Genomic DNA, 22953 nt, shown 5'->3' on the forward strand with positions numbered 1-22953 from the left:
CACATAACAGTAAGTCTTGAAAAATGAGGGTGCCCTTCCATCCTTACCTCTCTGTTCTATGGCGTGGGATATGGATGCCAGCTGTAGCATTATGGGAGCTGTGATTATTGAACTGAAACAAACAGATTTCATTGAGGGTAAAGGTCAACCCTATTGGCCACATATGGGATCCTTTAGTTGGACAGTGACATCCGCTCTTCACTGTAAGATGCTACTGTATCTGGGTATACATCCATGAGACTGGACTAGAGAAATAGGACATTTCTATAGGCCACAATTTCAAACAATATAATGGAAGTGGGATTTTTCTCCATAGATAGGTTGTGTTGCATGTGAAAGAAGGGCTCCATGTTGACATGTAAAGTTTTGTTTTACAGAGATAAATAACATTATATTGCACATGCATAGCAGGATGTTTCTTGTTCCAAAAGGTTATTATTGCAAATGAGAATTGGTTCTCCATTAAGACACCTTGTTATATAAGAGTTAAATCAATAAAAAAAAAAATCTACATATGTCTTCATTCATAGAAACAAGACTTGTATGTGAAATCAAAGTTATAAAAGCAAAGTTAGTGTGTGTATTTTACCACTTTATTTTATCTCTTTACATTTTTTTATATTGCACTTTGCAACCCCATGATTATCTTTTCAAGGTGTTTGTTATGGTGCATCATGACAGAAAAAAAGCCCTTCATCTGTTTTTGGGATCTCAAATCTCACTGGTGGGTTACAAGCGCCAGCAAATCTCATTGGTGGGTTACGAGTGCCAGAGACAGATACAGTTTGACTGAAGCAACATAAGTGAGACAGATGGACACCCGTTCAAAACTCAGGTCTTGAAGCATCTGTGACTATGCTGGTTTTCATTTATGATCTACCAGTTGTTTCACTATTCTCTTAGCCAAACAATACACATGACATCATTGACCTATAGCATTCATTCATCAATTTCACCTGGCTGCTACTAGCTGCTGGTCTATTGAGGATATAAAGGCCGACACAGGAAAAGGCTGGAAGGCCCAAACATCAAGGATGATGAAGACGACGAAACACTGAATTAGTTTTTACCTTAGCCCTCCTAGCTTGGAATTAGAGTCTTTGCAGATGTGACAATACTGTTACTATGTGAAATCCCCATACAAACAAGAGAAGACTTAATTTGTACAAAAAATAAATGAAACAACCAAAACATCAACAAAAGCTTCAGTATCAATATAAACCTTTTGTTCAAATGTAAAAAATAAATAAAATAATTATGCCTGAAACAGGAAAATACATTGGTCCACTTACAGTACAAGCTGTATAATATAATTATTTCCATAGTTACATTTGTGGGTCATAAATGGCAGGTTATTTTAGCATATTGTTCTATACAGTATACTGTACCTAATGTTTGATTGTTTTTTAACCAATATTACATTTGTGCTAGCCTAAGTGCCAGACTGCTTGTGCTCTCTTGCCAACTCCTTAGGGCGTTGTCTCGCCAAACATAGTCAGGCTACATTTGTGCTCCAAAAACAGATATTGTAACAACATCCTCCATATTTACTTGATTTTGCATTTGAGAGTTTGTGTCACAGTTTAGTGTAACATCCTTGTTGATAGCTCATGCTATCCGATTTCTGGGTTCTATATTGTAACAATAGAATCTTCTCATTCAGCCTGCTCTTTGGTAAACAAAGGTTAAGTAGGTTGCTACTCAAATCACTGCAATGGACATAGTTATGCATTAGACTGCAGTGTGCCTGTGCCTTGTCCTCCTCTCTATCCTTTTACCGCTCAGCTCAACCCAAATCTCAAAGAACCTGTTTGCCCCTGGCAGCAGAGGAATAGTCCTCTTTGAAAGGGTGGTGCAAGTAATTTTACCTCATGTTAGACTTAAAGTACAGCCCAAATATAGTATTACGATTTCAAGGGAATGCTGGAGGATCTCTTCAAAGTAAGGTAGTAAGGCTGTGTACACTAAGGCAGTGCTAAGAAAACATTTGTATTATTCAAGCGTATGGTTTAACCCACTGCCCTAGCACCCCTCCTGGTGTGTCTCTGACTGCCACCAATGCACCAATGCGGCGAGCAGGAATTCACATGGTAAGAGCCTTTTGGCCCAATTTCTGGGCCAAATACTCCCTTGTTGTCCTTGACTTACTCTTCCATTTTCCTGCCCTTCTTCCTGGCCCTCTTACAAGGTATGTAGTCAGGGTCTGCAATGTCTGCAGTGACACTGAATATGGTCCCAGATCACACTCTTTCTCTCCCTCAGTCGTTGCCCTCCTCCTCGTCTGCCTGACCGGCTTTGCCCAGGCGCTGGAAGCAGTGGACCATAGAGGCCAGAAAGAAACTGGCTATGATGGCTACCACAGAGACGGAGATGCCCGAGAAGATGACTATGAGGATATCCGTGAGGGAGAGGTAGCCCCGGCACTCCCGGAAACTGGCCTCAGAGAGCAGACTCAGGGACATAAGACTCCGGTCCATGGGGAGGGAGCACTCCAACCCTTCCATACCTGAGAGGAGAGAGAGAGAGAGACAGAAAACAGTCTGGATCACAGTAACTCTATGGTCCAATCCCAAATAAACCCCAGCCTATACACAGTGTAGATCTGAAATGAATTTAAATATATACAGTGTATTCAGAATGTATTCAGACCCCTTCCCTTTTTCCATATTTTATTACGTTACAGTTTTATTACGTTACAGTACAATTTTATTCTAAAATTGATTAAATAATCTACACACAATACCCCATAATGACAAAGTGAAAACAGTTTTTTATAATTTTTGAAAAATGAAATACCTTGTTTACATAAGCATTCAGACCATTTGCTATGAGACTCGAAATTGAGCTCAGGTGCATCCTGTTTAAATTGATTATCCTTGAGATGATCCTACAATTTGATTGGAGTACACCTGTGGTAAATTCAATTGATTGGACATGATTTGGAAAGGCACACACCTGTCTATATAAGGTCCCACAGTTGACAGTGCATGTCAGAGCAAAAACCAAGCCATGAGGTCGAAGGAATTGTCTGTAGAGCTCAGAGAGAGGATTGTGTCGAGGCACAGATCTGGGGAAGGCTACCAAAAAGAAATCTGCAGCATTGAAGGTCCCCAAGAACACAGTGGCCTCCATCATTCTTAAATGGAACCACCAAGACTCTTCATAGAGCTGGCCACCCGGCCAAACTGGGCAATCGGGGGAGAAGGGCCTTGGTCAGGGATGTGACCAAGAACCCGATGGTCACTCTGACAGAGCTCCAGAGTTCCTCTGTGGAGATGGGAGAACCTTCCAGAAGGACAACCATCTCTGCAGCACTCCACCAATCAGTCATTTATGGTGGAGTGGCCAGACGGAAGCCAGTCCTCAGTAAAAGGCATATGACAGCCCACTCGGAGTTTGCCAAAAGGCACCTAAAGGAGTCTCAGACCATGAGGAGACTAGTCAGGATCGAGAGAAAGATGAACAGAGCAATGTACAGGGAGATCCTTGATGAAAACCTGCTGAAGAGCGCTCAGGACCTCAGACTGGGGCGAAGGTTCACCTTTCAACAGGACAATGACCCTAAGCACACAGCCAAGACAACGCAGGAGTGGCTTCGGGACAAGTCTCTGAATGTCCTTGAGTGGCCCAGCCAGAGCCCGGACTTGAACCTGATAAAACATCTCTGGAGAGACCTGAAAATAGCTGTGCAGCGACGCTCCCTATCCAACCTGACAGAGCTTGAGAGGATCTGCAAAGAAGAATGGGAGAAACTCCCCAAATACAGGTGTGCCAAGCTTGTAGCGTCATACCCAAGAAGACTCGAGGCTGTAATCGCTGACAAAGGTGCTTCAAAAGTACTGAGTAGAGGGCCAGAATACTTATGTAAATGTCATATTTCAGTTTTTTATGTTTAATACATTCACAAACATTTCTAACCTGTTTTTGCTTTGTCATTATGGGGTATTGTGTGTAGATTAATGAGGGGAAACAACTATTGAATCCATTTTAGAATAAGGCTGTAATGTAACAAAATGTGGAAAAAGTCAAGGGGTCTGAATACTCTCTGAATGCACTGTAAGTATGGTAATAGCTTAACAGTGAAGGTAACAGCTACACTCTGCCCTGTATGTTTAGTGGCATTTTCATCATATTGCATCTATTAATTCCTTTCAGATCTAAATGCATGTTGGAGCTGACCTCTCTCTGATTGAATAAAAAGCCTACGCAGGTGATTAGCTGTCTTGTCTGTTCACAGTACTGTTGAATAGCATGCTGACCATACAATTTGGAATGGCATGCATTGACCGTGGTTGAAATCCACCAATAATGACTTGTCTGGGATATCATCCAACTGTAACAGTGTAAGTGAGGACATTGCGAGACCAGATGGGTGCCATTGTTTTGCCTTACAGGAGCTATAGCCCAGTACGTCTACAGTAGTAGCTCCTATATTGTGTGTGTTTGTGTCTAATCATTTTCCACACCCATCGAATCACATCAAGTCCCAAAACCCCATTAATTTGATGTTTGTGTTTAGTTTTCCCTCTTATAATAGTGTAAAGTATCAAGTGTTGAATTTACTCACTGCAGCAGAGAACCACATTGCCATAAATCAACACCTAACACTCCACAGGAATTTATGATTTTCTTTTAATAGCCATATAAATACATGTGCTTAGTGCCAGGCTGCGTTCCCTGTCTCGTCGTTTGGTGTGATTTAAAGAGCTTCACTGAACACCTGTCACAGACACACGTAACTCCTATTACATAATCCCTATATAAGGTTTTCCTTAGGATTTTCTCCAACTTTGCTTTATTCACCTCTCCAAGGCAAATATTCATTTGTGAAATGTCCATGTTGCAATCAGATCTATCTGCTTTGGTTTATACAGAAGGAAGAGAGTAATCTGCTCCAACCAGTATGTTACTAGAGACACCAGATCAACCCCTGGGTAATAATAGAACAGAGACAGATTTATGGAAACTGAAATACATAAATATCTCATTTACATAAGTATTCACACCCCTGAGTCAATATATGTTAGAATCATCTTTAGCAGAGATTACAGCTGTGAGTTTTTCTGGGTACATTTCTAAGAGCTTTGCACTGTACAATATTTGCACATTATTCTTTTTAAAATTCTTCACGCTCTGTCAAGTTGGCTGTTGATCTTTGCTAGACAACCATTTTCAAGTCTTGCCATAGGTTTTCAAGCCGATTTATTAAGTCAAAACTGTAACTAGGCCAATTAGGAACATTCAATGTCGTCTTGGTAAGCAACTCCAGTGTATATTTGGCCTTGTGTTTTAGGTTATTATCCTGCTGAAAGGTGAATTTGTCTCCCAGTGTCTGTTGGAAAGCAGACTGAACCAGGTTTTCCTCAAGGATTTTTCCTATGCTTAGCTATATTTTCAGTTTATTTTTGTCCTAAAAATAACTCCCTAGTCCTTGCCGATGACAAGCATACCCATAACATGATGAAGCCACCACCATCCTTGAAAATATGAAGAGTGGTACTCAGTGATGTGTTGTGTTGGATTTGCCTCAAACACAACGCTTTTATTCAGGACATGAAGTTAATTTCTTTGCCACATTTTGTGCTGTGTTATTTTAGTGCCTTATTGCAAACAAGATGCATGTTTTGGAATATTTGTTTTCTGTACAGGTTTTGTTATTTTCACTCTGTCATTTAGGTTAGTATTGTGGAGTAACTACAATGTTGTTGATCCATCCTCAGTTTTCTCCAATCACAGACATTAAACTCTGTAACAGTTTTAAAGTCATAATTGGCCTCGGTGAAATCCCTAAGCAGTTTCCTTCCTCTCCAGCTACTGAGTTAGAAAGGATAACTGTATCTTTGTAGTGACTGGGTGTTTTGATACACAATCCAAAGTGTAATTAATATACAGTTGAAGTCGGAAGTTTACATACACTTAGGTTGGAGTCATTAAAACTCGTTTTCAACCACTCCACAAATGTCTTGTTAACAAACTATAGTTTTGGCAAGTCGGTTAGGACATCTACTTTGTGCATGACACAAGTAATTTTTCCAACAATTGTTTACAGACAGATTATTTCACATACTGGAGCCTATTCCAACTAAACTACTGAAAGAGCTGCTTCATGTGCTTGGCCCCCCTATGTTGAACATAATAAACGGCTCTCTATCCACCGGATGTGTACCAAGCTCACTAAAAGTGGCAGTAATAAAGCCTCTCTTGAAAAAGCCGAATCTTGATCCAGAAATTATAAAAAACTATCGGCCTATATCGAATCTTCCATTCCTCTCAAAAATATAAGAAAAAGCTGTTGCACAGCAACTCACTGCCTTCCTGAAGACAAACAATGTATACGAAACGCTTCAGTCTGGTTTTAGACCCCATCATAGCACTGAGACTGCACTTGTGAAGGTGGTAAATGACCTTTTAATGACGTCAGACCGAGGCTCTGCATCTGTCCTCGTGCTCCTAGATCTTAGTGCCGCTTTTGATACCATCGATCACCACATTCTTTTGGAGAGATTGGAAACCCAAATTGGTCTACATGGACAAGTTCTGGCCTGGTTTAGATCTTATCTGTCGGAAAGATATCAGTTTGTCTCTGTGAATGGTTTGTCCTCTGACAAATCAATTGTAAATTTCGGTGTTCCTCAAGGTTCCGTTTTAGGACCACTATTGTTTTCACTATATATTTTACCTCTTGGGGATGTCATTCGAAAACATAATGTTAAATTTCACTGCTATGCGGACGACACACAGCTGTACATTTCAATGAAACATGGTGAAGCCCCAAAATTGCCCTCGCTAGAAGCCTGTGTTTCAGACATAAAGAAGTGGATGGCTGCAAACTTTCTACTTTTAAACTCGGACAAAACAGAGATGCTTGTTCTAGGTCCCAAGAAACAAAGAGATCTTCTGTTGAATCTGACAATTAATCTGGATGGTTGTACAGTCGTCTCAAATAAAACTGTGAAGGACCTCGGCGTTACTCTGGACCCTGATCTCTCTTTTGAAGAACATATCAAGACTGTTTCAAGGACAGCTTTTTTCCATCTACGTAACATTGCAAAAATCAGAAACTTTCTGTCCAAAAATGACGCAGAAAAATTTATCCATGCTTTTGTTACTTCTAGGCTGGACTACTGCAATGCTCTACTTTCCGGCTACCCAGATAAAGCACTAAACAAACTTCAGTTAGTGCTAAATACGGCTGCTAGAATCCTGACTAGAACCAAAAAAAATTGATCATATTACTCCAGTGCTAGCCTCCCTACACTGGCTTCCTGATGTCAAGGTTTTACTGCTAACCTACAAAGCATTACATGGGCTTGCTCCTACCTATCTTTCCGATTTGGTCCTGCCGTACATACCTACACGTACGCTACGGTCACAAGACGCAGGCCTCCTAATTGTCCCTAGAATTTCTAAGCAAACGGCTGGAGGTAGGGCTTTCTCCTATAGAGCTCCATTTTTATGGAATGGTCTGCCTACCAATGTGAGAGACGCAGACTCAGTCTCAACCTTTAAGTCTTTACTGAAGACTTATCTCTTCAGTAGGTCCTATGATTAAGTATAGTCTGGCCCAGGAGTGTGAAGGTGAACGGAAAGGCTGGAGCAACGAACCGCCCTTACTGTCTCTGCCTTGCCGGTTCCCCTCTTTCCACTGGGATTCTCTGCCTCTAACCCTTTTACAGGGGCTGAGTCACTGGCTTACTGGTGTTCTTCCATGCCGTCCATGGGAGGGGTGCGTCACTTGAGTGGGTTGAGTCACTGACGTGGTCTTCCTGTCTGGGTTGGCGCCCCCCTTGGGTTGTGCCATGGCGGTGATCGTTGTGGGCTATACTCGGCCTTGTCTTAGGACGGTAAGTTGGTGGTTGGAGACATCCCTCTAGTGGTGTGGGGGCTGTGCTTTGGCAAAGTGGGTGGGGTTATATCCTGCCTGTTTGGCCCTGTCCGGGGGTATCATCGGATGGGGCCACAGTGTCTTCTGATCCCTCCTGTCTCAGCCTCCAGTATTTATGCTGCAGTAGTTTATGTGTCGGGGGGCTAGGGTCAGTCTGTTACATCTGGAGTATTTCTCTTGTCTTATCCGGTGTCCTGTGTGAATTTAAATATGCTCTCTCTAATTCTCTCTTTCTCTCTTTCTGTCTTTCTCTCGGAGGACCTGAGCCCTAGGACCATGCCTCAGGACTACCTGGTATGATGACTCCTTGGTGTCCCCAGTCCACCTGGCCGTGCTGCTGCTCCAGTTTCAACTGTTCTGCCTGGAACCCTGACCTGTTCACCGGACGTGCTTGTTGCACCCTTGACAACTACTATGATTATTATTATTTGACCATGCTGGTCATTTATGAACATTTTAACATCTTGACCATGTTCTGTTATAATATCCACCCTGCACAGCCAGAAGAGGACTGGCCACCCCTCATAGCCTGGTTCCTCTCTAGGTTTCTTCCTAGGTTTTTGGCCTTTCTAGGGAGTTTTTCCTAGGGAGTTTTTCCTAGCCACCGTGCTTCTTTCACATGCTTTGCTTGCTGTTTGGGGTTTTAGGCTGGGTTTCTGTACAGCACTTTGAGATATCAGCTGATGTACGAAGGGCTATATAAATACATTTGATTTGATTTGATTTGATTTATAATTCACTGTATCACAATTCCAGTGGGTCAGAAGGTTACATGCAGTAAGTTGACTGTGCCTTTAAACAGATTGGAAAATTCCAGAAAATTATGTCATGGCTTTAGAAGCTTCTGATAGGCTAATTGACATCATTTGAGTCAATTGGAGGTGTACCTGTTGATTTCAAGGCCTACCATCAAACTCAGTGCCTCTGCTTGACATCATGGGAAAATCAAAAGAAATCAGCCAAGCCCTCAGAAAATAATTGTAGACCTCCACAAGTCTGGTTCATCCTTGTGAGCAATTTCCAAACACCTGAAGGTACCACGTTGTACAAACAATAGTACGCAAGTGTAAACACCATGGGACCACGCAGCCATCATACCGCTCAGGGCGGCGACGCGTTCTGTCTCCTAGAGATGAACGTACTTTGGTGCGAAAAGTGCAAATCAATCCCAGAACAACAGCAAAGGACCTTGTGAAGATGCTGAAGGAAACAGGTACAAAAGTATCTATATCTGTCACAGGCGTCGTATTGAAGAGACCAAGGCCTAGCATGTTGAGTGCTCATCTTTTACTTTTAATGAAAGCACTTCACCAAGAAAAAACAAACGACAGCCAAACAGTTCTGTCAGGTATACTAACACACTAAACAGAAAGCAACCACCCACAAAACCCAAAGGAAAACAGGCTGCCTAAGTATGGCTTCCAATCAGAGACAACGAAAAACACCTGCCTCTGATTGGAAACCATACTCGGCCAAAGATGGAAAACGAAACAGAGAAATAGAAAACTAGAACAAATTCCCCTAGAACCAAAAAAAACAAAAAACACACGAAACAACCCCCCCTGCCACACCCTGACCTTTCTACTATGGCAAATGACCCTTTTCACTGGTCAGGACGTGACAATATCCACAGTAAAATGAGTCCTATATCGACATAACCTGAAAGGCTGCTCAGCAAGGAAGAAGCCACTGCTCCAAAACTGCCATAAAAAAGCCAGACTACGGTTTGCAACTGCACATGGGGACAAAGACCGTACTTTTTTGGAGAAATGGTCTGCTTTTTTATTTTAACTCATCTACCTATAGGTGCCCTTCTTTGCGAGGCATTGGAAAACCTGCCTGGTCTTTGTGATTGAATCTGTGTTTGAAATTCACTGCTCGACCGAGGGACCTTACTGATAATGATATGTGTGGGGTACAGAGATGAGGTTGTCATTCAAAAACACTATTATTGCACATACTGTAGAGTGAGTCCATGCAACTTATTTAGGCTTGGCATAACAAAGGGGTTGAATACTTATAGACTCAAGACATTTTATTAATTTGTAAAACTTTCTAAAAACATAATTACACTTTGACATTATGGAGTATTGTTTGTAGGCCAGTGACACAAAATCTCAATTTAATCCATTTTCAATGCCGGCTGTAACCCAAAGAAAATGTGGAAAAAGTCAGGGTATGTGAATACTTTCTGAAGGCACTGAATGTGAGAATGCTGTTCATTGACTACAGTTCAGCCTTCAACACTATTGTTCCCTCGAAGCTCGACACCAGGTTCAGAGCCCTGGGTCTGGACACCACCCTCTGCATCTGGATCCTGGACTTTTTGACTGGCAGACCACAGGCTGTGAGGATTGGCAGCAACCCCTCCTCCACACTAACTCTTAACACAGGAGCCCCCCAGGGGTGTGTCCTCAGCCCTCTTCTGTACTCCCTGTTCCCCCACGACTATGTGGCTTTGCACGACACCAACTCCATCATCAAGTTTGCTGACGACACCACGATTGTAGGCCTAATAGCCAACAACGACGAGTCCTTCTCTAGGGAGGAGGTAAGCGAAATGGCATTGTGGTGCCAGGACACCAACTCTCACTCAACGTCAGCAAATCAAAAGAGTTGATTGTTGACTTCAGGAAGCAGAGGAGGAAACATGCCCGATCCATATCAACAGGACTGCAGTAGAAAGAGTCAGCAGTTTTAAGTTCCTCGGCGTCCACAGCACCGAGGACTTGACATAGACCAACAACAACACCACTCTTGACAAGAGGGCGTAAAAGCGTCTCCACTTCATAAGGCAGCTGAAGAAATCTCTTCTCCAAATACTACCGCTGCACTGTTGATAGCGTCTCGACTGGTTGCATCACATCCTGGTAAGGGAATTGCTCCATCCACAACCGCAAGGCCCTCTAGCGGGTGGTGAAGATAGCCCAGTACATCACTGGGACCGTGCTCCCACCCATCCAAGACATCTACTCGAAATGGTGCCTGAGGAAGGGCCACAGTATCATCAAGCACCCCAAACAGCACAGCCACATACTGTTCACTCCCTTACTGTTGGGAAGATGGTATCGGAGCATCGGGTCTGATACCAACAGGCTCAGAGACAGTTTCTATCTACAATACATCAGTCTGCTGAACACTTGAACTGGACTGACCACCTGCACTGACTCTCCGCACCTTAGCACTCATGCACTCATGCACTCACTCACACACCCACACATTCATCCATACACGCACGCACACACGCACACACACACACACACACACACACACACACATACATTCATGCTACACACACATCACAACTGCTTCTACCAGACTCCTATTATTATTGCTAAATAATGCACAATTTAAACACCTTCCACCCAATCCCCCCTTCCGCAAAACACGTGTAAATATTGTGCTTATGCAAAAAAATGATTATATTCTACTGAGCCATTTACTATGTTCGTGTTCTTATCTTTTACTATTTCTTATTGTTGTTGCATTGTCAAGAAGGAACCAGAAAGTAAGCATTTCGTTGGATGGTGTATGCCATGTGTATCCTGTACATACGACTAATTAAAAACATGAAACTTTAAATTATTGCATGAGAAAAACAGAAGTGTGCAGAACAAGAAATAGACTTATGTTTGCACTCTGGTGATTCATATTTGCACTCTGGGGATTACATATCATACCAGAATAAAATAAAATAATACACTGTAACAGATAATAATGGAACAGTACCAAATTATCTGATCAAATTGAAATTATGAGGATAAATAGATTATACTGTGGATTATTTTACTTATAATGATAAGGGGAATCAATGGCGCTATGGTTTCCTAGTAAAATAACCCAATCTATTCTACTAATGCACTAATCAGAATTATTTTATTTTTAAATCAATCGGTATTAGCTGTTTTTGGAAGAAGTATTCAATATAAAACATTCATCTAAATCACGTATGGTGTACCTCAGTCATGACAATAAAGGCAGTTTCGGATGCTTCCATTTTGGCATGCCTGTGTTTGTAGCTGCTGTGGTCAGCAGTCAGAATACATCATTATCAAGTGTGTGTGCGTGTGTGTGTGTGCGTGTTTTTGTGTGTGGTGAGTCACAGTCAGACCAGAAGGGGTTTTCCACATGCGGAGAGATTCAGTGACCTCATCGCTCTGTGATATTCCAGTCACGTGGCTCTTCTCTCATCTCACCATGCAGCACAACAAGCTCAGCCCAGACACTGGCTGTCCTGCTCTCTCTTTCTCTGTCTCTGTCTCTGGCTCTATCTGTGGAGGGGACCAGAATGCTAAATTGCAAATATATGGAGAGAGTCTGTATGGTTTCGGTGTTGGTGGTGATGGGTTTGGGGGTGGGGAAGGGTTGAGTAACATAATGCCTACATTGTCTGACGCTGCCTATAAAATAAAATAAAATAAAATGATATGTGTCACATGCACCGAATACAACAGGTGTAGACCTTACAGTGAAACGCTTACTTACAAGCCCTTAACCAACAATGCTTTAAGAAGTTTTAAGAAAAAAATAGAGAAGTAAAAAATAGAAAATAAAAGTAACAAATAATTAACAGCAGTAAAATAACAATAGCGAGGCTATATACGGGGATACCGGTACAGAGTCAATGTGCAGGGGCACCGGTTAGTTGAGGTAATTGAGGTAATATACATGTAGGTAGAGTTAAAGTGACTATACATAGATAATAAACAGAGAGTAGCAGCAGCGTAAAAGAGGGCTCTGGGTAGCCCTTTGATTAGCTGTTCAGGAGTCTTATGGCTTGGGGTTAGAATCTGTTAAGAAGCCTTTTGGACCTAGACTTGGCGCTCCGGTACCGCTTGCTGTGCAGTAGCAGAGAAAACAGTCTATAACTAGGGTGGCTGGATTCTTTGACAATTTTAGGGCCTTCCTCTGACACCGCCTGGCATAGAGGTCCTGGATGGCAGGAAGCTTGGCCCCAGTGATGTACTGGGCCGTATGCACTACCCTCTGTAGTGCCTTGTGGTCGGAGGCCGAGCAGTTGCCATACCAGGCAGTGATGCAACCAGTCAGGATGCTCTCGATGGTGCAGCTGTAGAACCTTTTGACCATCTGAGGACCCATGCCAAATCTTTTCAGTCTCCTGAGAGGGAATAGGCTTTGTCGTGCCCTTTTCACAACTGTCTTAGTGTGTTTGGATCATGATAGTTTGTTGGTGATGTGGACACCAAGGAACTTGAAGCTCTCAACCTGCTCCACTGCAGCCCCGTCGATGTGAATGGGGGTGTGCACGGTCCACCTTTCCTGTAGTCCACAATCATCTCCTTTGTCTTGATCACGTTGAGGGAGAGGTTGTTGTCCTGGCACCACATGGCCAAGTCTCTGACCTCCTCCCTATAGGCTGTCTCATCGTTGTTGGTGATCAGGCCTACCACTGTTGTGTCATCGGCAAACTTGATGATGGTGTTGGAGTCGTGCCTGGCCATGCAGTCATGAGTGAACAGTGAGTACAGGAGGGGACAGGGCACGCATCCCTGAGGGGCCCCCGTGTTGAGCATCAGCATGGCGGATGTGTTGTTACCAACCCTTGCCACCTGGGGGTGGCCTGTCAGGAAGTCCAGGATCCAGTTGCAGAGGAAGGTGTTTAATCCCAGGGTCCTTAGCTTAGTGATGAGCTTTGAGGGCACTATGGTGTTGAACGCTGAGCTGTAGTCAATTTATAGCATTCTCCCATACAGTAGGTGTTCCTTTTGTCCAGGTGGGAAAGGGCAGTGTTGACTGCAATAGAGATTGCATCATCTGTGGATCTGTTGGTGCGGTATGCAAATTGGTGTGGGTCTAGGGTTTCTGGGATAATGGTGTTGGTGTGAGCCATGACCAAGCGTTCAAAGCACTTCATCTCTACATGCTCTTGGGCACAGAGACTATGGTGGTCTGCTTGAAACATCTTGGTATTACAGACTCAGTCAGGGACAGGTTGAAAATGTCAGTGAAGACACTTGCCAGTTGGTCTGCGCATGCTCGGATTACACGTCCTGGTAATTAATCTGGCCCTGCGGCCTTGTGAATGTTGAACTGTTTAAAGGTCTTACTCACATCGACTGCGGAGAGCGTGATCACACAGTCGTCCGGAACAGCTGATGCTCTCATGCATGCTTCAGTGTTACTTACCTCGAAGCGAGCAAGGAAGTAATTTAGTTTGTCTGGTCGGCTTGTGTCACTGAGCAGCTCTCGGTTGTGCTTCCCTTTGTAGTCTGTAATAGTTTTCAAGCCCTGCTATATCTGACAGGCGTCGGAGCCGGTGTCGTATGACACGCTCTTAGTCCTGTATTGATGCTTTGCCTGTTTGATGGTTTGTCAGAGGGCATAGCGGGATTTCTTATAAGCTTCCAGGTTAGAGTCCCGCTCTTTGAAAGCGGCAGCTCTACCCTTTAGCTCAGCGCGGATGTTGCCTGTAATCCATGGCTTCTGGTTGGGGTATGTACGTACGGTTAATGTGGGGACAACGTCATCGATGCACTTGTTGATGAAGCCAGTGACTGATGTGGTGTACTCCTCAATGCCATCGGAAGAATCCCGGAACATATTCCAGTCTGTGCTAGCAAAACAGTCCTGTAGCTTAGCATCTGCTTCATATGACCACTTTCTTATTGACCGAGTCATTGGGGCTTCCTGCTTTAGTTTTTGCTTGTAAGCAGGAATCAGGTCAGAATTATGGTCAGATGTGCCAAATGGAGGGCGAGTGAGAGCTTTGTACACGTCTCTGTGTGTGGAGTAAAGGTGGTCTAGAGTGTTTTCTCCTTTGGTTGCACATATAACATGCTGGTAGAAATTAAGTAAAATAGATTTGAGTTTGCCTGCACTAGGAGCGCCGCCTCTGAATGAGCGTTTTCCTGTTTGCTTATGGCCGTATACAGCTTATTGAGTGCGCTTTTAGTGCCAGAATCGGTTTGTGGTGGTATTTAGACAGCTATGAAAAATACAGATGAAAACTCTCTTGGTAAATAGTGTGGTCTACAGCTTATCATAAGATACTCTACCTCAGGTGAACAAAACCTTGATACTTTGTGCACCATCTGTTTACAAATATACATAGACCGCACCCCTTGTCTTAACAGAGGTCGCTGTTCTATCCTGCCAAAAAAGCTTAAAACCTGCCAGCTGTATGTTATTCATGTCGTTGTTCAGCCACGACTCAGTGAAACATAAGATATTACAGTTTTGAATGTTTTGTTGGTAGGATATACACTACCGTTCAAAAGTTTGGTGTCACTTAGAAATATTCTTGTTTTTGAAAGAAAAGCACATTTTTTGTCCATTAAAATAACATCAAATTGATCAGGAATACAGTGTAGACATTGTTAATGTTATAAATTACTATTGTAACTGGAAACAGCAGATTTCTTCTGGAATATCTACATAGGCCCATTATCAGCAATCATCACTCCTGTGTTCCAATGGCACGTTGTGTTAGCTAATCCAAGTTTATCATTTTAATAGGCTAATTGATCATTAGAAAACCCTTTTGCAATTATGTTAGCACAGCTGAAAGCTGTTGTCCTGATTAAAGAAGCAATAAAACTGGCCTTCTTTAGACTAGTTGAGTATCTGGAGCATCAGCATTAGTGGGTTCGATTACAGGCTCAAAATGGCCAGAAACAAATAACTTTCTTCTGAAACTCATCAGTCTATTCTTGTTTTGAGGAATGAAGGCTATTCCATGCTAGAAATTGCCAATCCCTTCACAAAACAGCGCAAACTGTCTAACCAGAATAGAAAGAGGAGTGGGAAGCCCTGGTGCACAACTGCGCAAGAGGACAAGTACATTAGAGTGTCTAGTTTGAGAAACAGACGCCTCACAAGTCCTCAACTGGCAGCTTCATTAAATAGTATCCGTAAAATACTAGTCTTAACTGGTAAGAGGCGACTCTGGGATGCTGGCCTTCTAGGTGATCGTAGTCTATTTTATTATTGATTGATTGTACGTTGGCTAGTAGGACCCATGATAAAGGTCCTCTTGGCGACGGACCTTACAAGGCACCCGGACGTTCGTCCGTGTGTCTTTTTCTCCTGCGAATGACGGAGATGATTGCTGGGATGATATAGTATATCAATGTGATTACAGTTGCCATGCTGCTATAGAGTTGGCATTATATGTTTGTTTGTGTATACGTTTGTGTGTGTGCAGTGGCGTGTATTCATGAAAGCCAAGGAAAGCCAGACATCCCCCAAAAAATGGACAAAACAAAACAAACAAAACATACAAGAATAATTTTGCTTTCGTCTCTCCGTGTTTCATAAATTTCCTTCAATTCGCAGAGGCTGAATGTACCGTATATCACCGGAGAAAGCATTCAAGCGAGTAGAACAGCGTCCCTCTGTCCTAGTATGTGTAGCGAATCTATCTCATGCGGTCTGGTCAAAAAGAGTACGACATTGTTGCCACCCGTAGCATTGAATGCAAGGGAAGCCAGCGAGCATTTGGCCTCCCTTGATAAAAATATATAAATGATAATATCCAATCAGTGTTGGCGCACCAAAAAAAAAGTGTCAAGAGAAGCCGGTTTGGATTTGGCTTCAGACCAATCACATCAAAAGCCAAACGTCATTGACAGGAGAACTTGAATTGTTACATCTCGTTGTGTTGTTGTCCTCCAGTGGCTAGCTAGCAAGCTAAAATCGTTCCTTTTCTAAATGAATCATGAATGGAGATAGGAATTTGGACTTGTGGTTTTATTTAATTCTCCGTACTGGCCAATGATTATAACAGCGATTCTGATCCAACCATAAATTCATACATTGTGCCCCTGGCCTGAGAGGATGGAAGTATGTATGCTAATGATAACTAGCTGGCCTACTGCATCGTTGCCCATGAAAGGAAGTTAGGCTAACGAGCAACATTTTAGCCAGGTAGCCTAGGACAACAAAAACTAAAAGCGTGTACTGTATGACAGAGTCATAGACCGTTTAGGCAACATGAAAGAGAGGAGGATGGCATTGGCGTTTCTCTACAAGTAGGGTGAGTCAACATGTTTTTTCTGTTTGCATGCACACGCTTACTCACGCATGCACGCGCTTACTCACGCATACACGCACACGCACACGCACACACACACACACACACACACACACACACACACACACACACACACACACACACACAGCACACACACACACACACACACACACACACACACACACACACACACACACACACACACACACACACACACACACACAGAAATCAGTGCCATGGACAGCCACATCATGTTTAGCTTACGTTGGTTGGACTAAATCGTTTTTGGTATCTTTTTAGTCACTGTTTCAGACTAAGCATAGGTGATTTGATGATGTTGAAATATTGAAGTTGATATGGTGCTGGAATAGTGGAGGCAGCTTCTGTTACCGGACTCTCTGTGGTTCTAAATCATTAGTTGTTAATTAGTCCGAAAATGTTGTAAACATTCCATTGCTTGACCATGCTGTCGGTCATGTAATTGTTTGTTAAATACAATATGTTTTGTGGACTTCCCTGGACAGATGTTGCTCTCCGGTTTTGTAATGGAACAAATGTGTGCTTGAATTTATTCTGCTACTGTGTCTTCTTGTTGTCTCGACCTTAGCCTATACTGTATATCACGGTGCCAAGGCATATGAACTAACAGGTTATAGAGCAAACAATGCTATTATCACAACACATTCAGTGCCTTTGGAAAGTAGTCAGACCACTTGATTTTTTCAACATTTTGTTACGTTACAGCCTTATTCTAAAATTGATTAAATAAAAAAAATCCTCAGCGATCTACACACACTACCCCACAATGACAAAGCAAAAACAAGTTTTTAGAAAGTTTAGCAAATTTATTAAAAATAAAACAGATCTGAGGAAGGGTACCAAAACATGTCTGCGGCATTGAAGTTCCCCAAGAACACAGTGGCCTCCATCATTCTTAAATGGAAGTTTGTAACTATAAAGACTCTTCCTAGAACTGGCCACCCGCCCAAACTGGGCAATCGGGGGGGATGGGCCTTGGTCAGGGAGGTAAGCAAGAACCCGATGGTCACTCTGACAGAGCTCCAGAGTTCCTCTGTGGAGATGGGAGAACCTTCCAGAAGGACAACCATCTGCACAGCGCCAAGACAATGCAGGAGTGGCTTCGGGACAAGTCTCTGAATGTCCTTGAGTGGTCCAGCCAGAGCCCGGACTTGAACCTGATTGAAACATCTCTGGAGAGACCTGAAAATAGCTGTGCTGCAACGCTCCCCATCCAACCTGACAGAGCTTGAGAGGATCTGTATAGAAGAATGGGAGAAACTCCCGAAATACAGGTGTGGCACGCTTGTAGCGTCATACCCAAGAAGACTCGAGGCTGTGATCGCTGCCAAAGGTGCTTCAACAAAGTACTGAATAAAGGGTCTGAATACTTATGTAAAATATTTGTCAATGTGGGGTATTGTGTGTAGATTGATGAGAGGAAAAAACTATTTAATCGATTTTAGAACAAGGCTGTAACATTACAAAATGTGGAAAAAGTCAAGAGGTCTGAATACTTTCCCGAAGGCACCGTAGATTGTAATATGGTAATTTTGGGGAGGGGGGGGCTTGGCTTCCCTGGTGATTTTACCCACGCACCATGTGTCACTCGCAGAGCGATGGAGTATCTTTTACTGTGATGGAACATTAGTCTAGATAATGTCAGTGTCAATGGCATGCTGTCATCAGTATCAAATTAAGTGTAGTTGTGAATAATAGATGCTGATTGTTCATCCTTGACCTATGCTGTAGTGTGATTACACACATTCACCTACAGGAACCATCGTGAATTATCCTCAGTGAATGTGTCTTAAACGGGCAATCTGCAGTACGAACATAAACAGAGTGGTTATATTCTTCAAGAATCAATGGGTATATTCATTTACAAGTCAAAAAACGTATGTGCCAATTGCAGTTGCCTCTTTATCTGAGCTTTGTTGCATCTTGTTGATACAGTACCAGAGAGTACACTAGGCTTCAATGTGTCTATTCATGTTCTCAGGTACCTAACATATCAAGACGATCTCAATTAGGATCTGACAGAGCAATGTCCCTGACAGAAAAGTGGGGAAAAGAAAGATGTTACTGTTTCGGTCAGTGAAATTACGGTGTCCAATGAAATTACAGTGCGCAAGAGAAAATTACGTTTTTGACTTATCCCACAAACCCAGTGACTGGGCTTGATTGAATGGCTCTGTGGAAGTGTCCAGTTCAGCAAGTGGTCCATTATTCCGTGCCCTTCATTCTCCATTTTGTTCACCGCTGTAGTGAAGAACAAGAACATTGATTGTGATTTTCCTCAGAGAGTCAGGAATTGAGTAATCAGTGAGTAAAGGTCTCGTTTAGCCTAATCCATCAAAGCTCCATTTCTTCCTAGTGTATACATTCCGATCCATGTTTCTAGTCTGCCGCCTTGTCAGAATGATGAACAGATTATCATGGCATTCAACAACTTTGTCCCAAAGGCAATGGGAAGGAGTAAGTCTGCCTGTGTGTCAAATATACTGTACAATCCACATGTCCTTTAGGTCAACATACAGTAAAGGTTTTCTATGGTTAGCCCTATTAAAGGTGCTAAACCAGACATAATTTTCTGTACAGCACTTTGAGATATCAGCTGATGTACGAAGGGCTATATAAATAAATTTGATTTGATAAGGCTGGAGCCTACAGTTGCTCAGGCCTATAGAAGAGCATGTAGGAAGCACCATAGTGTTGGTGTGTATATGTGTCTGTGCTCACTGAAAACTAGGTGTTAATGTGTCCCCAAATCATTTTGTTACTATAACCTGGAGTCCAGGGCACAGCTATTGAAATGAAATCCACTGTGAAGATTGCCAATGTGGCCATTTGATCAATTGATATGATCAATAGAACACCCTGTTGCTTTGATTAGCGTACTGTAATAACATAGTGTGTGTCCCAAATGGCACCCTATTCCTTATGGACCCTGGTCAAAAGTAGTGCACTATAAAGGGGAAAGGGTACCATTTGGGATGTACCCACATAGCTTACTTCAATACAGGCCCTAATTCTAGCTGACATTGGTGTACCTCATTTGTATGGCCCTTAATAAACATGTACGAGGGTGAAGTAGCACTAGCCTAACTCTCTTGGGAAGCAGTTAATATGTAAATATGGAGTTGGACTTCCACTCACAGAGCGTTTGCTCAGGTCAGAGCTCACCATAGCACTGGAGCTCCGGAGAATGAAAGTGAGCATATACTGCATGCAACAACCTGTCAGCACTGCAAACAAGTAAAATTAATGTAGACAATACCCTCACTGTCTATAAATATGGCAACACTACAAAGTGTGGATCAGAAGCTATATGTAATGCTTATTGTCTGTAATTACATAAACAATGCAGGTATATTATGATCTATCAAGTGATTCAGATCCTATTGAATTTGATTCCCTGGCCTCATATCTTTTTAATCTTGAAGATCTTACATGTGATCTACCCACTCGATATTTTGGTGGACACACTCTTAGAAAAAAAGGTGCTATCTAGAACCTAAAAGGTTTAATTGGCTGTCCCCATGGGAGAACCCTTTGAAGAACCCTGCTTGTGTGTGTGTTTGTATGTTCTAAAATCACAACAAGGAGACTGTTTATTGACACTATCCAGGTTTCATACTCAAAAACTGCACTCTTAGAAAAAAAGCGTTCTTAATCTCATGGAAGAACCCTTTTTGGATTCCATGTAGAACTCTTTTGGCTCCAGGTAAAACTATTTTGGGTTCCATGTAGAACCATTTCCTTTTTTCTAAGAGTGCAGTGTTTGAGTATGAAACCTGGATAGTGTCAATAAACAGTCTCCTTGTTGTGATTTTAGAATATGCACATGCCACACACACACACACACACACACACACACACACACACACACACACACACACACACACACACACACACACACACAATCTGAGAACACATGGTTAATTCATTATTCAGACACAATCTGGTATCTGTAATCTGGGACCCTCTACTCGTCTTCCAGAATTATCTTCTCTCTTTCTAATGCTTATCAAGATTTTTCAGAGTGATCTTATGACAGCATTGAAGTGTCCATATCCATACAGAATTATCAGTGGTATGAGCAACAAACTGCACATTAAATAAAGTATGATGAGGTTGTTAGCCAATAGCTGTTTACTCTATATTAGACAATTGAAAATAAAGAGGAGGAACCATATTTTTATACATACAGTGTAGAGATATTTCATACTAACCACTGTTACATTATCTGTCTTTCAGTGTACTGTGCAGTTTTGTATTCTAATTTACATTTTAGTCATTTAGCAGACACTCTTATCCAGAGCAACTTACAGTAGTGAATGCATACATTTCCTACATTTTTTTTCTCCCCATACTGGTCCCCCATGGGAATCAAACCCACAACCCTGGTGTTGCAAACACCATGCTCTACCAACTGAGCCACACGGGACTAATTCTAATCAGAAACGAGTGGGCTGACAAAATAGTGGTTTTATATGTCCTAGCACAGGCAAAGATGTTAAAGCAAATACGTGCTGTTAAGCAGCTTACATACCCGTTGGAAGCTTGTGGCGGTTCTCCATCAGCCACACAAAGAGTTTAGCAAAGTGACAGTTGCACACCCAGGGGTTGCCCTCCAGACGCAGCACCCGGAGTGAGGTTAGGGGCTCCAGCACCCCCACGTCCAGCCCCTGCAGGCCGTTTCTCTCCAGCTCCAGCACCCGCAGCGAGGTTAGGCCCAGGAAAGCGTCCTCCTCCACCAGGCTAAGATAGGGGTTGTTCCCCAGCCGCAACTTAATCAGGCTCCTGGACTCTCCAAAGGTCTCTGACTGGATCTCTGTCAGGTTGTTGCTGCCCAGGTCCAGGAAGACCAGGCGGGACGAGGTGCTGAGGGTGCCAGGCTCCAGCCCAGACAGGGAGTTATTCCTCAGGTCCAGGTAGACCAGGTCGCTGTACAGAACCAGGAAATCCGAGGGGATCAAGGGAATCCAGTTGTCAGAGAGCAGGAGGCGGCGGACGTCCAGGGGGATGGGGCTTGGGAGGCGGGTGAGACCTTGGCCCTGGCAGTCCACGGTGTGGTGGTCTGGACACAGGCAGCTGGACGGACAGTTGTGGCCCCGAGTCAGCAAGGTGGAAGAGAGCAAGGCAAGGAAAGGCTGAAGCCAGTTAATGCATGGTAACATTGTCAAGGGGGTGAGAGGGAGAGCAAGACTTTAGGTAGGGTAGGGGAGGGGGAGGTTGGGAGGAAGGGGGCACAGGACAGGAGAGGGCACGGGGGGTGGGTAGAGATCAAGAGGTGGGAGATTAAGGAAGGGGAGGGGGAAGCAGAAGGAGGAAAGGAGTCAATGTCCTGGCGCTGGCATCTTTCTTCCGCTTGGTGTATAATCTACAAAGGCCCGGCCATCGAGTGGCAAGAGAGATGCGGAACAGTGTTTTCCAGGAGATCATGTAGCAAGCGGTCTGTATCGAGTAGCAGCCTGCTGGCTTTGAGGGAATAAGGGGAGGAGTGAGAGAGCGGGATCGAGCGAGAAAGAGGGAGGGAGGGGGTGTGGATTAACACAGAGGTAAATAGCAACTAGCGAACCAGAGACACGCTGGGGAGGTGGTGTGTGGGGGTCGAGGGACGGAGGGCGGTAGGGTAAGGCAGGAGGGGGTGTGAACTTGCAGTAGGGTCGCCCCTCAGAACAGTTAACGAGTGACGCCGTCTGTGACTCAAAAGAAGAATATCATGTGAGTATCTTAGCATTGGAAGGCTAGACTCACTTAAAACATGGGTGTTTGTATCCAACCGTTTGCCTCTTCTTCTTGTGCTCAGAAGCTACCGTCAGTGGCTCGCTGTCCAATTGACATCACATTCCCAATTCACATGTTGTATTTCGCTACACTCGCAATAACATCTACTAACCATGTGTATGTGACCAATACATTTGATTTGATTTGATGTTGTCAAATGGCTCCCAGAATCCCTGGAGGAAAATCACCCTGACGACTCCTGGCCGTGAACCTCGGGAATCATCATCATATACGTCTCCTCCTCATCTGTCCTCTGCCTCCTTGT

At 43.3% G+C, this 22953-nt stretch overlaps 1 protein-coding gene across 1 annotated transcript; it reads right to left on the reverse strand.

Moving 5' to 3' along the window:
- Positions 1 to 515: 515 nt before the first annotated feature.
- LOC106572238 (leucine-rich repeat-containing protein 38) lies at positions 516 to 22511 on the reverse strand. Its single transcript, XM_014146258.3, has 2 exons — positions 21451 to 22511; positions 516 to 2506 (listed from the first exon to the last, which is right to left on the reverse strand). The coding sequence occupies exons 1-2, from the start codon at positions 22076 to 22078 to the stop codon at positions 2259 to 2261; spliced, it is 876 nt and encodes a 291-aa protein (XP_014001733.2). The 5' UTR covers positions 22079 to 22511; the 3' UTR covers positions 516 to 2258.
- Positions 22512 to 22953: the final 442 nt, after the last annotated feature.

Source organism: Salmo salar, chromosome 15, assembly GCF_965601325.2.
Source record: "Salmo salar chromosome 15, fSalSal1, whole genome shotgun sequence".
In the NCBI taxonomy this organism is placed as follows: Eukaryota; Metazoa; Chordata; class Actinopteri; order Salmoniformes; family Salmonidae; genus Salmo; species Salmo salar.

Coding starts and splice junctions, on each gene's coding strand:
- LOC106572238 (XM_014146258.3), bottom strand. CDS start 22,078: ATGTTACCATGCATTAACTGGCTTCAGCCTTTCCTTGCCTTGCTCTCT. Junction 2,507..21,450: donor CCGCCACAAGCTTCCAACGG/GTATGTAAGCTG, acceptor CTCTCCTCTCAG/GTATGGAAGGGTTGGAGTGC.